Below are 15161 nucleotides of genomic sequence, written 5' to 3' on the forward strand. Positions count from 1 at the left end.
CCCCTCCCCCACAGTGAAGGAGGGAACAGGGCTGGGCCAGGCAATGCCCAGCCACGGTGGGATGGGGCAGGGGACAGAGCCATAGGTGGCTCCCACTACCGCACATACCCCTGGGGGCTGTGTGCCCCCTGGATCTGTACATGGGGTAAGGCTGGGCTGGCTATATCCACCCCAAAATTCACTGTAGCTCCCCTCCCACTGCTGCTGCCACCCACCCCAGCCCTCCTGCCAAGAAGAGGCCAGTGCAGTCCCGGGCCCCAGCCAACCCTCGCCCCACACACAAATGCAGGGGGCACATGCTCCCTATGCCTCCCCCAGTGGTGCATGCAGCAGCCAGGACTTGTCCTCCCCTGGACAAGCTGCCCAAGGCTCCATTCCACAGCCCTGCCCCAGCCAAGCAGCACCTGCCCCTGTCCCACTCCCTCCTTCACTGTGGGGTGCCTTGATCTGCCCCCCCCGACCAAGCCCCTTTCCCCCACAAACTTACTGGCTGGACACTGCTCTCCAAGCTGCCAAGCTACATTCCTGGTCATGCACATGCTGCAGCTGCGCACGTGCATGCAACATACATCAGTGACATTATTGGCCACAACGTCAATTTTCCTTTCACTGGTGCACAATACAAACCGATATATCGGTGCACCTCTACTTGTAACTACTTTATTACAAATTCTTATGATGTCACTACAGATTATCCATGATATATGAAATCCTAAAAAAAATTAAAAATAACTCAAGTGATCTATCGCAAGAAAACTAGCTATTAAATGACATACACAAATGAAAGCAAATATATTTTATATTAGTTTGAATGAATTGTTACCTCTGGTGTCTCAGCAGGGCAGACCATACCCCACAGCGTGTTGTGTAGTTGCCTGGGCTTTGCTAATTTACCATCTCTACCAATAGGAGAATTCAAGCGTCGCAAGTGGGAAAGTGTGGATGCAAAGGTCAGGCGATTTAACACCTGCATACAATAGTGAGTTTTTAAAGTCAGACACCCAAGCAGTATTCTTCATTTCCAAACTCATCTCTAATCACTCTGCCTTATTCATTACTGAATGGCTATTGAAACGATGGGTTGACTACTATTTTAAACTGACAGCCATCTTTATTTTATGCCTTTCAAAGAAAAAATGAAAGACAGAGGGCAAGTCTTTCAGCTCATCACACTCATTTCAGGTCAGGGTTTACACTTTCGCTGGTATTATTGCCTAGAAATCTAAGTTTTTACATTTTCATACCAGCACAAACCCTATACTTTAGGAGGAGTTACCCCAGCCTAGACAACACCTGCCTAACTACATTACCTGAGATACTCCTGCTCGGGCCTGGTGAGCTTTCTTTTGATCACCCCAATTTCCAGTTGCTAATGAATACTTCAGACCATCTGAAATGATCCTGGTTTTAATTGCCAGTTCCAAGTTGAAATCTTTTCCTCTGTCAATAAATTTTTGTGCATATATCCGCACCTCTTTCAGTAAGTTCTTAAACATTCTGTTAAAGAAACAACCAGAAAATGTAATTGTAGCAACCAATACTACAGCAGTTCAATAGCATATTTACTGAAATCCAAAACAAAGTTTTTTCCCCCATTCAACATGGGGAGCCTCCTCTTGGGTTTGAGTACAAGCTGGGGGAGCCAAGTAGCTGCTGTGGGTTAGACTCCAGCTCTGACCTGCAGCCTCTGCACATCCCCTGGTCCCATAGCTACAGGTTGTGAGGGGAAATACTGGGGGCATGCAGGTACCATGCAGGGGGGAGGGAGTGTCAGGACAGGCACCAGGGGGCAAGGAGTAGGGGATTAAGCCACCTATATCCCTTTGCCTGCCCACCTCCCTCTCCCCTTCCCACCACCTGCCTCGCTGCAGCAGCAAGAGGAACAAATTTAAGATGACCTCCAAAAATTAGATTCCATACATGGACAAATTTAACAAATTTATGTTTTCCATGTACAGAATCTCATTACTGAGGGGTCTTCTTAAATTCAAAGCCATCTTGCATTCAAGTAAATACAGTATTATAAAAAAGTTAGCTTAGAAAAATATTCTAAATGCCTCAAAATAGAATACAGGAAAATAAGGCAAATCCTGCTTAGCCAGATTCTTAAAAAGGATTCAAGTTTTTTATATGGATAAGAGATGCTGTCTGGTTACCGCAGACAACATAAATAGAAATCTCAACCCTCGTGTTTCAGGGCATATGGCAATCAAGATGTGCCTTCTGCTGAGATCTTTCTTATGCAAGGTTTACTCTGTCAGTGTCCCTCCAAAGAAACTTCTTGCACCTTCTGAGGAATGTGTTACCTTGCCTCAGACAATAGTTCGCATCTGCCTTGACAAACCAATGGTTTGCCCTAGTCTGGGCAATTTTATGCTTCCAATAAACTATTATATGAGATTAAAAAACCACACAAAAATGCCTTTTCAGTATTAGGATACTCTTAAATACAAAGAAGGAATTTGTTTGGTTTACCCTCTGAACAAAAAAGCTAACAAAGGCCCAGCAAGATCCAGTCTTTTGTTGCCATAATGATCTCTGTCATCAAGTTCTCTTCTGCCCAGAGCTGCCAGTAATAATCTATGAACCATGTACCTAATAAAAATAAAGATGTTTTAATTAGTCAGACATTCATCACCAAGAACAGTTGTTTTATCAACACAAAAGAGACCATATCCTATAATTTTCAATTCCAGATCAAATGACCTACTATAGTTCTAAATTTAATAAACAAAAGCCCTAAAAATCCATACTAGTTTAGATAATTACAGATAAAATTAGAATTAAAAAAACCTCTGCCCCACTTTGGGAGTGCACCTTGACCAAGCCAACCAGTATACTGGCCCAAATAAACTGAACATAGTTGCACATGGGCACAGAATAAAGTCTCTTGGGTTAGGGACTCCTCTTCCATACTAATATGCCGGCAACAAGATGGCAGCACCCAAATAGTTTTAAGATATTCAGATATACTACATGGCCTTTTGGTAATCCTCTGCATAAGTAGTACACTGTCAATCCAAAAAAAAGTGAAGAATCTACCTCTTATCACTAATACCAGAAGCAGATTTTCACTACTTGTGCCATTTATGTTTTGCTCGCTTATTAGCTTGAAATGTGGAGTTGAACCAAAGGACACTTGTAAGGATCTACTGCCACAAGTTTGGAACTGCAAACGTACAGGAGAATCTATCAACCAGTTCTTGTATTTCATAAATATGTAAACTAAACTTTGAACCAATCTGAGTTGCCCATGTTCCTTTCATATGGGTGACAGAACATTTAAGACAAACTGACATACCCCAGAAAATAGGCCTTTTTCGTTTCACAGAAGTCACTGACGCCAACATGTGGAAGCATTTCTTTCTGTAAGACTTCTTTTGCATACTTAATTCTTTTCTCTTTGGTAACACCGGGCTTTGCACCTCTTGAGCCGATGAAGTTTAATGCAACATTCTGTTCCTGGATGACAAATGCTTCATCCAAGGAAGGTTTGACCTAAAAGCACACAAATCAGTAAAACCACAAAGCATCCATTGATGGTTCAAAGTGTCAATTATGTAAGCACAGTTTGTGAATTCTATTCAGAGATTTTTAGCTCTGAAGCAAGCTCAAATACAATTTCTAAATATTTTTCAGTTTTAACTATAGCATTATGACACCTTTCTTTGGGGAGTGGGGACAGCAAGTTATTCATATATTCAAGAGTAAGGCCTCAATACATTGCTATGTCCACAGAATAATTTTGGTCACTAGAAAAATTGTTACATTAAAACATCTTCCCTTTACCAGTGGAATTTAACAAAGCTGTACTGGCTTCAGTGAGGGGTGAGAAACTGTGGCCCCAGGCCAGATCCAGACTGCAGGATTCCTCATGGGCTGGACACTGCACCACCCTGGGGGAAGTACAGCAGGCATCTTCAGGTCAGTTGGTCACTTGCCATGGCAGGAGCATACAAATAGTGGCGGGCCAGGCACACACAGGGCAACTCAGGGCTGCTTTACACAGCTTGTGTGTGCTCCCTGCCACCAATGGCCATGTCTACTAGGTCCCCAGGGCTCTGGATTCTGCAGCAGGCCATACCCACGAACAGCCACGCCCCCAAAAGTTTCTGGCCTGCCAATAGCTTGGCAGGCCAGATAAAGCAAATGCACAAGCCAGATCCAGCCCATTAGCTACCCTGACAAGAGTCACTACAAACATTAGCCCTTCTTATGATACTTCTAGCACAATCAATGATAGAATTTTAAAAGAAATGTTTTCATTACTGAATTTAAGTATAGCTTTTCAGTCATCTTCATAACTGAAAGAGGCACATATAGATTTTCACCTGTCACAAAAGATACCTAAACTATGCCATACTTCAAAACACACAAGGAGTTTGTAACTGTTTCACTGAAAGCAGTTTAGCCACTGATTTCAGACTAAGTGAAGATAAGCCAGGTCTCTTCTAGTCTCCAACAAGTGCTTTGTTCACTTATATAAGCACCAGAATTGTTTTCGGCAGAGAACTGATTTTACCCAATATAATAAAAGAAAAAACAAGTAAGATCCAAACAGTAAAAGTCCAGGTGTGAACAAGACATTGTTACCACAGTAAAAGGAATCACACTTCAAACAAACATACTTTAATGTTAAGTGATCCCACATCTATTTCATTATGTAATGTACATTACCATTTCCATCATCTCGGGATCTTCAAAATCATAAATGATGTGCTCTAAAATGTCTCTGTCAGATACAAAACCTAATGCACGGAAAACAATGATAATGGGCACTTCCTGCTTGATATAGGGTAATGTTGCAACAATGCGCTGACCTATAGCACTCTTCTTAGCACCCTAAATGGTAGAAAAAACAGATCAACCTTGAATACATTTATCATTAAAAACTTAAAACTTTTTCTGTCATTTCAAATGATTCACTTATTCATGCTAATCTTAAAATGATGCTGAGAATGCCTTCCCTTATACCCATTGAACACTGGCTAGGGAACTCATTTGAGGTGAGGAAATTCCAGGCTCGTATCCTTTCTCCACCTGATCTAGTACGCAGGTTTGAACCGAGGTCTCTCCCACCTCCTAGGAACAGTGCCCTAACCACAAAGCTGGAGTATCAAAAGGAATACAGAACTGGAAGAACCTCCTGGGTTCAAGTCGAGCTGCTTCTTATCACAGCTCCACTTAAAAATCCAGCTTCCTTTTTTTGCCTCCTACTATTGAAAAGAAGTTGCAGAACTTCATTTCTCTGATAAAAAACCTTCTAATTTCCAGCATAAACTGAATTATGGCCTGTTTACACATACTTGCACCCAGGCAAACATTTTTCTTTTGCCTTAGTAGCTGTTCTCCCTTATGCTGACCCATTATGCATTTACAAAAAACAATCATGTTTTCCCACCTCAACCTTCATTTTGCTTTTTATTAGATAGGTAACCCAACTCCCTTGATCATCCTAGGAGACCTTCTCTCTCCCTGCCCAATTTGTAACATACTTTGGTATTTGTTTGTGGGCAAGAGACACTCTACAGCATGCTGATTAGGGCACCTTCCTGTCCTGAATTAGGTCTCTCATCTCAGGTAGGCATTCCATTAACTAAGCTACAGGCACTGGGGCATCATCTCAGTTCTGCAAATGGCACCCAAGTCCCCTCAGGGATCTAGTCATTAATTTATTTTAAAGAAAGCTTCCAAAACCCAAAATGTAAGTTTGTTTGTGTACAAGCAAAATGTCACTAGATTCTCCACAGATTCCTGTTTCAGGCTAACCTGAAATAATTCCCCTTCCACCTCACCATACTCTTCTTTCATCTATCTGGCAACTGAATTCAGTATTTTTCCAACTATTCCTAATGCAAAACCCATTAATTTGAACTTTTAGTAATATGTTGTCAGATAAGGGTTGGTGGGTGTCAATACATTACATCCAACACAATTTTTGCAAAACCCAAATGTAAACAGCATGAGCTATTACACAGTAAAAATAACTCCTAAAAACTGTGAGAAAATATAAGCCCAAGCAACAAAAAAGTTGTTATTTAACTGTTGCTTATGCATACCTGCCCACCTCTGGCCAGCATGCTAACCCATATTGTACTTGTTGGTCGAGAAGAATTCTCTAGACAGGATCTACACTCTCCCGTGTAAGCATATTTTGAGTCTTTTTTTGCAAACACATACACTGTGTTTGTAGCCATTTTCTCTTGAGCAATCAGAACCTATATGGGAAAACAAAATGCTAGTAAATAACCAAAGAAAAATTATGCTTAATTACCAGCCCTAACAGTGAAATTAAATTATTTTTGTCATCACACCAGAAGGAAAAGTTCTGCAAACCAAAATTATATCCACGACAACAGCTGTATGGGGTCTTCAGTGGATCTGCACAGGTGCAGAGAAAACAGAATTGACAATAACTGATGGGTGAGACAAAAAGGAACAGATCCTCCTGTAAGTTGGTTCTTCAGAACTGGAGCAAATAACTTTTTCCATCACTAAAGCAAATGCATAAAACTAAACAACAAGGAAGTTAGTTGGCCACCTTCCGAAGCAGACTCACCTCCAGTATCAAAAAGGGGGTGGAAAAAAAAGAGAAAAAAGCACAAGGCCTGGATCCAGTTGTGCAGGTATGTGCAGTTTGTGGCGCCGCAAGCTGCACTTGTTGCATGTTAATTGTGCACAGTGCTGCTAATTTGCAGTGCTGGGGCAAAATTTGCACACCGGGATTTCCTGGTAGCAAAATAAAATAATTTTAAAAAAAAATAATAATAGTAAAAGAAACTATAGAAGAAAAGTGGTGCAAAGCATGCCAAATGGCATGTGCTGGAACAAATGCAGAAACAGGGAGGCAGGTAGCCCATCTCTGCCTGCTGCAGAGCCCCTGTGCTGCAGCACTCTGCTCGCCAGCTGGCTGGGCTGCATTGTGCCTCAAGACAGGAGACCAGGCAGCCCTAGGCTGGCTCCTCCCCCATCCTGAGGCACACTATGCCCCAATCAGCTGTTCTGTGGCTGATTGGGGTACAGGGTGCCTCAACATGGTGGCTCCACATGCCTCAGTGCGGGGGCTCTGCAGCAGAGCCTGTGCTGAGGCATGCAGAGACACACTACACCCCAGCCAGCCAGGAAGCAGCTAGCTGGAGCACAGGGTGCCACACCACAGGGGCTCCACAGCACATAGGAACAAGAGAGGAGGCAGCCCTGGGTTGCCTGCTCTCCCATCTCCATGTGCCACTCCCTGACTGGCTGAGGCACAGGGTGCCTCAGCATGGTTGTGCACTGCAACAAAAAGTAGCAGCACAAAATTTTTGCTGCTGTAAGCACACACCCCTGCTTGTGTGTGCATGGCCAAGACATTCAGTAGTATTCCAGGTAAAAGAGTTTCAAAAACTGATGGCAGAGAGGAATGGGTCTTGTAGCAGACAAAAATGGTGGATCAGTAGGACTTCATGAGGGTCTAAAGAAGTAAATAAGAGTTCAGGGATTTTTACAGGAGAATAAAAACTCTACACTACTGCTGGAGAACACTGAGAGAAAAATGTTTATGCCTAGAGCAGAAACCCCTTCAGTATACAACACTAATTTATTTTTTTCCCACTCAAACTTTTCATGCAAAATATTATTCTTTACCTTTTCTGATCCATTAATAATGAAGTAGCCACCAGGGTCAAGAGGACATTCATTCAACTCACAAAGATCACGGTCAGTCAAGCCATTCAATAAGCAGTATGTTGAACGCAACATAATGGGAATTTTTCCAATAAATGTCTTCTGATGCTGTGTCTGTAACTGGTCCTCTCCTTCTTTAATAACTGTTTTAGTTATGTCCACATACAAGGGGGCAGAATACCTATTAAAAAGAAAATTTTAGTGTTTCCACACCAAAATTACATACTCTAGAGCAGTGGTTCTCAACCATTTTATACTCAAGGCACCCCTCCATAACTTTTCTGAATTTAGCAGCACACTGTTTCAAAAAATAATTTCACTCAGGTTTCTGACTGCAGAAAAATAATCTAGCAATTTTTCTGTTGCAACAAACTCAGGAAGGCCACAACAGGTCAGGTTATATTTGACGCTATTAAATGCTATTTGAAATTTCTGGTATTATCTCATGAATTGTCTAGATGTCTGCATAACCATCAGTTGTAATACTGCACAGCACACCACAGCACCCAAGTGCTCTGTCAGCTCAGTTGAGAATCACTGCTCTAAAAAGGATTAAACAAGGAATTGATAAAAAGTTATTCCAAACACTCACTGCTAGTGTTATGTACTCTCATGAATTTGAAACATCTTTAGTATTTAAAAATATCTTGGGCTAGATTTTAGGTAAGACAGCAATTCCTAGATTTACAGAATATGCTTAAAATTCAAGAAAATCAATAAGAGACAGACACAATATCTATCATGTGGCAAGTCATTTTCTCTTACGTAAGGTTTCTCAGTCTGGCTTCATTGGGCATCATGGGTGAAGGTGCACCATCTCTTTCCCAATGCGTAGGTTTGGAGAGGTAAATCTGTTCAAACTTCAGAAGATATCGGGGCTGAAAAATAAAACAATCTGAATCAGTATGGCAAGCCACATTACAAGTGCGGGAGCTCAAGAGTTCACTTAATACACATACAATACAGAAGCACTTCACACTCGAAAGAACTAGTTCTTCTAAATCACAATACACGAAGTTACAGTTTTAACAGCTCCTTGACCTCGGGTAACACACAGATATAGGGCAACCTCATAGCTGGGATTAACGGGGACCTCTGGACAGGTTTATTTATAGGGAAAGATTCAACGTAGTTTGCCTTAAACGTGATTCAGTTATTGGGAGGAAGGGAAATCCAGGTAAGAAGACATAACCACCAACAAATAAACTGAAGAGTTAAAATAGTAAAAAAAGAATCTGGCATGATAAGAGGTTATTTACTCAAACTAATAGTATAACAAAAGGGAAAAATTAGGAAGCAAAGGAGATGTTTTCTGACAATTTAATACATTTAAACATGCATTAGTGTCAGAACTGATGGGGGCAGAGATATTTATGAATGATAAACTGACAAATCACAGGAAAAATAGTGTGGGAAACAATCCTACACTAGTTTGGGTTGAAAACACTAATGGGAGAAGCAGGCTAGGTGGCCTAAAAGTAGGGATGCAAAAGGTTAAACAAAAAGTACATTTATATACTAATGCATTACTGGTTAATGTTTAGTGCAGGGTGCAGTCTGGCAGAGAAGGAAAGTGGTACTTGGTGCCTCAGGAACAGGAAGGTGGCAGGACAGGCAGAGGGGAGGGAAACTAGTACCCAAAGCTAGTCTGCTCCCTCCCTCCCTGCATGGTGGGATAGATCCTGGCTTGCTGCTGTAGCTTCACATAGGCTGTGTTGTCTGGCAGGGATTACCTCCACCTCCTCCCCTCCCCTCCCTGTCAAAGGCCCTGGGGAGTGGCTCCCAGCAGCAGCCATGTTCCTGCGCTACTCTGGACAGATGGCTGCAGTCCCATGACAAGGTGGGGTGGCACAGAGCAGGCACTGACCCAGGGCTCTGCACTCCACAGCCAGGACTAGGTATGCTGTTGGTTAACCATTAAGCTATATCATTGAAGGAGGTTAAAAAGATTTTTTTTTAAATCAATATTTACATCCCTACCTAAGAGGTCATCCACATCTCTAGATTCTGCTTATGGATTGGTATACATTTGCTAAATGATATATTTTACTGCCTGGTACTGTATAATGAAGTCACATAATTAATTTGTGGAAACAAAATCATTTCCTAAAGAGTATCAATGTTTATTGGGCCAGAAAGGAAACAAAGTTTAAAAATCTGAGCTGAGGCACACTGTATCATGAATTCTACCACTGCTTGACCAGCTGCAAAAGATTCCAAATCAAAAGAAAAATTCCTGGGAGTCCTCAACACCACAAAGCCAGTAATATTCTAATCATACTTGTATTCTTCTTCTAAGGCTTACCACTTCAGCATCTGAGGACACTACATACTATCAAGTTTGGACAAAAATTTGAAACACCCTAACATCTCGCAGGCAAGAACAGCGACACATTAGGAGTATGGTCAGAGTGACAAAACTCCAAGGGGTTTCCTCTACGCAGCAGCATCCTCTTCCAATTTCCTCCCCGTATAAAGCTCTCATATGAACTATCCTACCTATTTAGTACTAAGATATAGCAAAGTTTCTTAGCAAGATAAACAAGGGGTGGGGGGGGAAGAGATGAGACAGCTTTCAAAAAGGTGTAAGCTGTTCTTCATGCCTAAAGTAACAACTCTCCTTATTTGTTTGCCCACGCCAAAGTCAGATGTGTATTCAACTGACCTGGGAATACAGACAAGGCAGAAAGACACCATTCCAAATATGTTAAGTACTGTATTTAAAATCATAAGCTGTTCAGGTTTCACATTGTGACCATCTGTTTCAGAAATGACTTAACAGTTTCTAAGTCTGTTAAATGCAAAAATCTATTAAACAACAGAATGTAATGATTCTTTTAAATGTATATCTTGTTCACATTGATTTCCTATAGCTGAGCAGTAGCAAATTTATGAATGAAAAAGATTTATATATTCCAATCTTACTAATTGATACAATTTTCCTTTTGGAAAAAGGTATCTGTATAATACACATCCCAATCGTATTTAAAAGCTTTGCTTTCCACAGAAGTCTTCAGCTGTTACTCTGAATGAAAGTATGAGAAAATACGAGTCTTTCAGCAATTAAAATTTTTTGAAAATCATTCTACTCAGTTTTATTTTAAACTTCATAGAAATAAGATCCCGAAGCAATACATTCCTTTCCCCTCAACTGAGAGTCATACCTCTCAAATAAAGCTCCAGTTGTTCAAGGACAATATCATCAACCTCCACATTAAGTTAGGCAATGGTTGCTTGGATTAATTTACCTTTGATTAGTCAACTAATTCTTCAAGATGTTTTGTGTGTACAGACCTCACTCATGGTGAACATACAACTAGCCACAAGAAATTGTTAGATGCGACATTTACTGCATACCCTCAAGATCACAACTCTTCAGACACAAAGATTGGGCCAATGATCACCACTCAGCTTCTTTCTGGATTAGAATGCAGAAAACAAGGACTTCAAGCTTTAGAGGATTTTTATGTACAAGACATCCCAAAAAATGAGTTACTGAAGAAAAAGTTGTTTTGTACAGGTGTCCACATAGCCCCATTGCCAGACACACATTTTTTTGAATTACAGTAGGGGCAGCAGAAAGGGCTAATTCAGGGGGTGGCAACGTTTTTGAGCAGAGTGCCAAAAATGCCCACAACCTGGACTTACAAGATGTTGGCGTGCCGGAGCAGACAGCAGGGGAACCATGAAGGACATAATCCTTATTGTGGCAGTGTGGCCCCAGCTGATCTTCCCTGTCACACATCCCGAGGCATGCATGCACCTGCCACCAGCTGCGTCTGGCTCCACAGACCCTGATGCAGCTGCCTGCAGCCTCCTGGCTGCCTGCCAAAGCCAACCCAGACTCTGGGGAGGCCCTTGTCACCTACCACAGAGCCCCAACTGCTTGCAGCAGATGGCAAGGAGGCTGCAAGCAGCTGCATGGGGGTCCACAGAGCCCTAGCCCAGCTTGGTGCTGGCGATGGATGCATGCGTCCCTTGGGGCTGACAGCAGGGGTGGGATTGAGGCTATGCTGCCACAACAAGGATCTGGCCTCTCGTGGCTCCCCCACCATCTGCCCAGAGGTGTGCATGCCAACCAAAATGGCTTCACATGCCACACACTGGCACACATGCTAGGGGTTGCCTACCCCTGGTCTAAGTAGAGTGTTTTGAAACTCGGTAATGACTTCCAGGTGCCAGGAACTGAAGGCTGATGTACTTCCTGAGCAGTGGATTCACTGACATACGGAAATTGGTTATGCAAGTCAAGTGTAACAAACCCACACAAAGGATCACTGTGAGGAATCTGGTGAGATGTGGTGAGCAATACTGACTAGGTATAATCCCCCTTTCTTTTCCAATACCACACCCTAATTCCATTTTTAAAGTGGTATTGTATTTACATAGGAATACACCCACCTAATTGTGGGTATTTTTTCCTGAGAAACAAAACTGCACTCCTTGGGCATCACTAGAACTTGCAGGGGGTTGGACCAGATGATCTCCTGAGGTCCTTTCCAACCCTAATTTTCTGATTCTATAACTTTTCTGTAATGGTACGCAGGGCAAAATGTACACGCAGAGGAGCCCAGCCACTTGCCTTTGGTAGCAAAACTAAGCCTTTGGGTTCACAAGCTTAAAACTAGAACTGCCCCTCTACATATTACAGCTTACTCTGCTACACCAGAAAGTGCTTTGGCAGCATTCTATGGCAGATTTCCAATAGTTGAAATATTTAAGGCAGTTAACAGTGGCTCAATTTAAACATCACTAACTAGCCTCTGGTGTCAGCTTTCTAGGTCAAACACTTAGCTTGATTTGCCAGTTCCAAAGTCTTTACTTAAATGAGCTTTTAGCTACCATGAGTGGGATCCACATGTACACATACAAAACCTCTTGATATCTGTTTTAACATCCTTTGCAACACCTAACTCAAACTGACTTTGGCAATTTGTAATTTATCCCTATAGCACTTAACCTTTAAGAGAAAACCTTCTTTGCTAATTAGATCTTGTTTCTGTTCCTCATAGGCTCTCTACTCACAGGGGAAATTGAGATGCACCTCACCTAAGAGGAAAAAGAAAGTTTGATTGGCTTGCTTGATTTAGCAAAATAACAGTCCGATTCCCATTCAGCCTTCATCTAAAAATACTAAACTAAAGGATAATGTTGGCACAGGAACACACGGGTATGAATTATCCGTAAATAAGTGTAGGCTGTTAATTAGAAGGTTCCTAACCATCAGAATATCGAGATTCTGGACCAGCCTTTCAACCTTGCGTTCAACTACTCGCTCATTCCGATTGTCCTCTGCCAATAATGTATTTCCTTGAAATTGTATGACCTTGCAGTAACCGAGAGCCTGCTGTATTCTTGGTCTTTTGATGGAATCAAAAAAAAAGTAGTGGGACACAGTAACTTTCCAAGTGGCAGGAGACTTTATGCACTGCAGAAATACACAGTTAAAAGATGAAACAGAACTGGTAGTTCCATTCTTGTGAAACAAGAGTAATATCAGCTTATTGAGGTAAATACTATTTTAGTCAGTACACCTGAAAAGCGATTTGACTCTACAAGGTTTCCTCTTACCGGCTCTTCCACTTCTCCTGTAGCATGCTGAGCTTCAGCTTGTAGATCAATAGGCGGTGCATCTTCAACAATTCTCTGTACAGACATCTGGATGAACTCATCAAAAGAATCCAGCTGCTGTCGGACCAAGCCCTTCTCATCAAAGTAGGAGCTTAGGGAAAAAAGAATGTACATTCAGTTACTGAACAAGAATTATTATTTTTTTAAATAAAATATGATACTTCGGAAGCCATGTTTAAAAATCCATAAAATATGTACTGTGTCTTCAAAACCAATCACTGAAATATGAAATGAATTGGTTTGTTTTCTTCTCCTAACAGAGTATTCAATTATGGCCCTTCCAAAAGGAATTGCCATGACACAGGACAGGATCTAATGCGTAAACTAAGTGTATCCTAAGGAAAAAAATAATGCACCGAGTTCCCACAACTACCTTCCCCATTAACCAGACACAAAGACTTGCAAAACAACTAATCTTTGGCAATTTACACGTAAAGCAGCTGTGTACCACTTTTCAGCCAGTCTTGTATTCTTAAAGTGACAGCATTTATGATTCTAGACAGTTTTGGAATTTCCATCCAATTCCAGATTCAATGTATCACATCAGAAGGTATATATATATATATCAAATTAACCTCAACTACTACCAAAATACCTTATTATGTTTCAGAAAGTTACCTAATAACAATCCAGCATGCTTCCTGCCACAAGTCAGGAGTGATTTCATCATCGTCTTCATCATATTGCATATCTGACAAGAAAGAAAACCCTGAACTCAGACTAAGAATTATCATGTATCCATACACTGGATATGCATTAGCAGAAAAATAACTTATTTACATACAGCTTTCCAATGAGCTTAGTACAACAGGCAAGGCTACATTGCACTGTATTTCAAACTGAATACAGAAATCTTTATTCGTCCATTGGTCCTTAACAGAAAAGAGGAAAAGGCAATCAATGGAAGGATCTTTTTAGTATGAAAGCTTAAACTGGGGTAGGCAACGTTTTTTGGCCGGAGTGCTGAAAACCCCCACAATGCCTACCTTGGAAGGTGCCACAGTGCCAGCATCCCAGAAAAACAAAATGAGGGCAGGGGATACATAGCAGGATGCCCTGCTCATGACCCTTCCCTCCCACCCAAAGTCCCTGCCCCCAGCCCAAAGCCCCTGGCCCCAAGTCTGGGCTCCATGGCTATCAGCAGCTACCCAGAACCTGGGCCAGCTGCAAGCATCTGTTACCTCTCCGCCCCAGCCCCGGATCCAGATTCAGACCCAGCGCCGGCGAGGCAACACATACCAGCAGTGCTCCCTGCTGTGCTGCCCTTGCCACTTCTGCAAAGCAGAATTGGAACCCGGAGCAGCAAGGCACAGCAGGGGGCGCAGAAAGCTGCCTGCTCTCAGCTCCCCACTGCCCTGACACACTTCGCCTGCAGGCGGGGGCAGCAGTTAGGGGCACAACCCTGCACTGCAGCCCACACTGCTCCCGTACACACAGGGGAAGTGTGGCAGAGCAGTGGGGAGCTGGGAGCAGACAGCTTTCTGCGCCTCCCACTGTGCCCTGCTGGGTTCCAAAGCTGGAGGGCAGCACAGCAGGGAGCACTGCTGGTATGTGCTGCCTCCCTGGAGCCCCGGGCCAGGTCTGGGAGGCAGCTGGGGCCAGGGCCAGAAGGCTATAAACAATTGCTGACCTCCTGGCCCGGCCCTGGCCGCAGCTGTCTCCCAGCCCCGGGTTCTGGGAAGGTAGCCCCGGGTTCTGGGAAGGTAGCAGGTGCTAGCACTACACCCACTGGGGCCGGGGCCAGGGAGGCAGTAGCTGTTTGTAGCCTCCCGGCTGCAGGTGGCCACAGCTCTGGGTAGCTGCTGATAGCCACGGAGCCTGGGCTGCTCCCAGCAGGGCTTGCAGCATCCCAGCTTCCTGCTGGG

General features: G+C 42.8%; 1 protein-coding gene across 1 annotated transcript in view; it reads right to left on the reverse strand.

Moving 5' to 3' along the window:
* POLR2B (RNA polymerase II subunit B) overlaps positions 1–15161 on the reverse strand; it is a 32657-nt gene that overhangs the window by 16273 nt on the left and 1223 nt on the right. The window contains exons 2-11 of the mRNA XM_019522293.1: positions 13915–13987; positions 13237–13387; positions 8431–8543; positions 7627–7846; positions 6060–6218; positions 4678–4842; positions 3302–3498; positions 2476–2595; positions 1311–1497; positions 824–967 (exon numbers count right to left, since the gene is read on the reverse strand). Of these exons, the coding sequence (XP_019377838.1) occupies positions 824–967; positions 1311–1497; positions 2476–2595; positions 3302–3498; positions 4678–4842; positions 6060–6218; positions 7627–7846; positions 8431–8543; positions 13237–13387; positions 13915–13987 (1529 nt within the window). The remainder of the gene's footprint in view (positions 1–823; positions 968–1310; positions 1498–2475; positions 2596–3301; positions 3499–4677; positions 4843–6059; positions 6219–7626; positions 7847–8430; positions 8544–13236; positions 13388–13914; positions 13988–15161) is intronic.

The sequence above is a fragment of the Gavialis gangeticus genome, unplaced genomic scaffold (genome assembly GCF_001723915.1).
Source record: "Gavialis gangeticus isolate Ggan-Ray unplaced genomic scaffold, GavGan_comp1, whole genome shotgun sequence".
Taxonomy (NCBI): domain Eukaryota; kingdom Metazoa; phylum Chordata; order Crocodylia; family Gavialidae; genus Gavialis; species Gavialis gangeticus.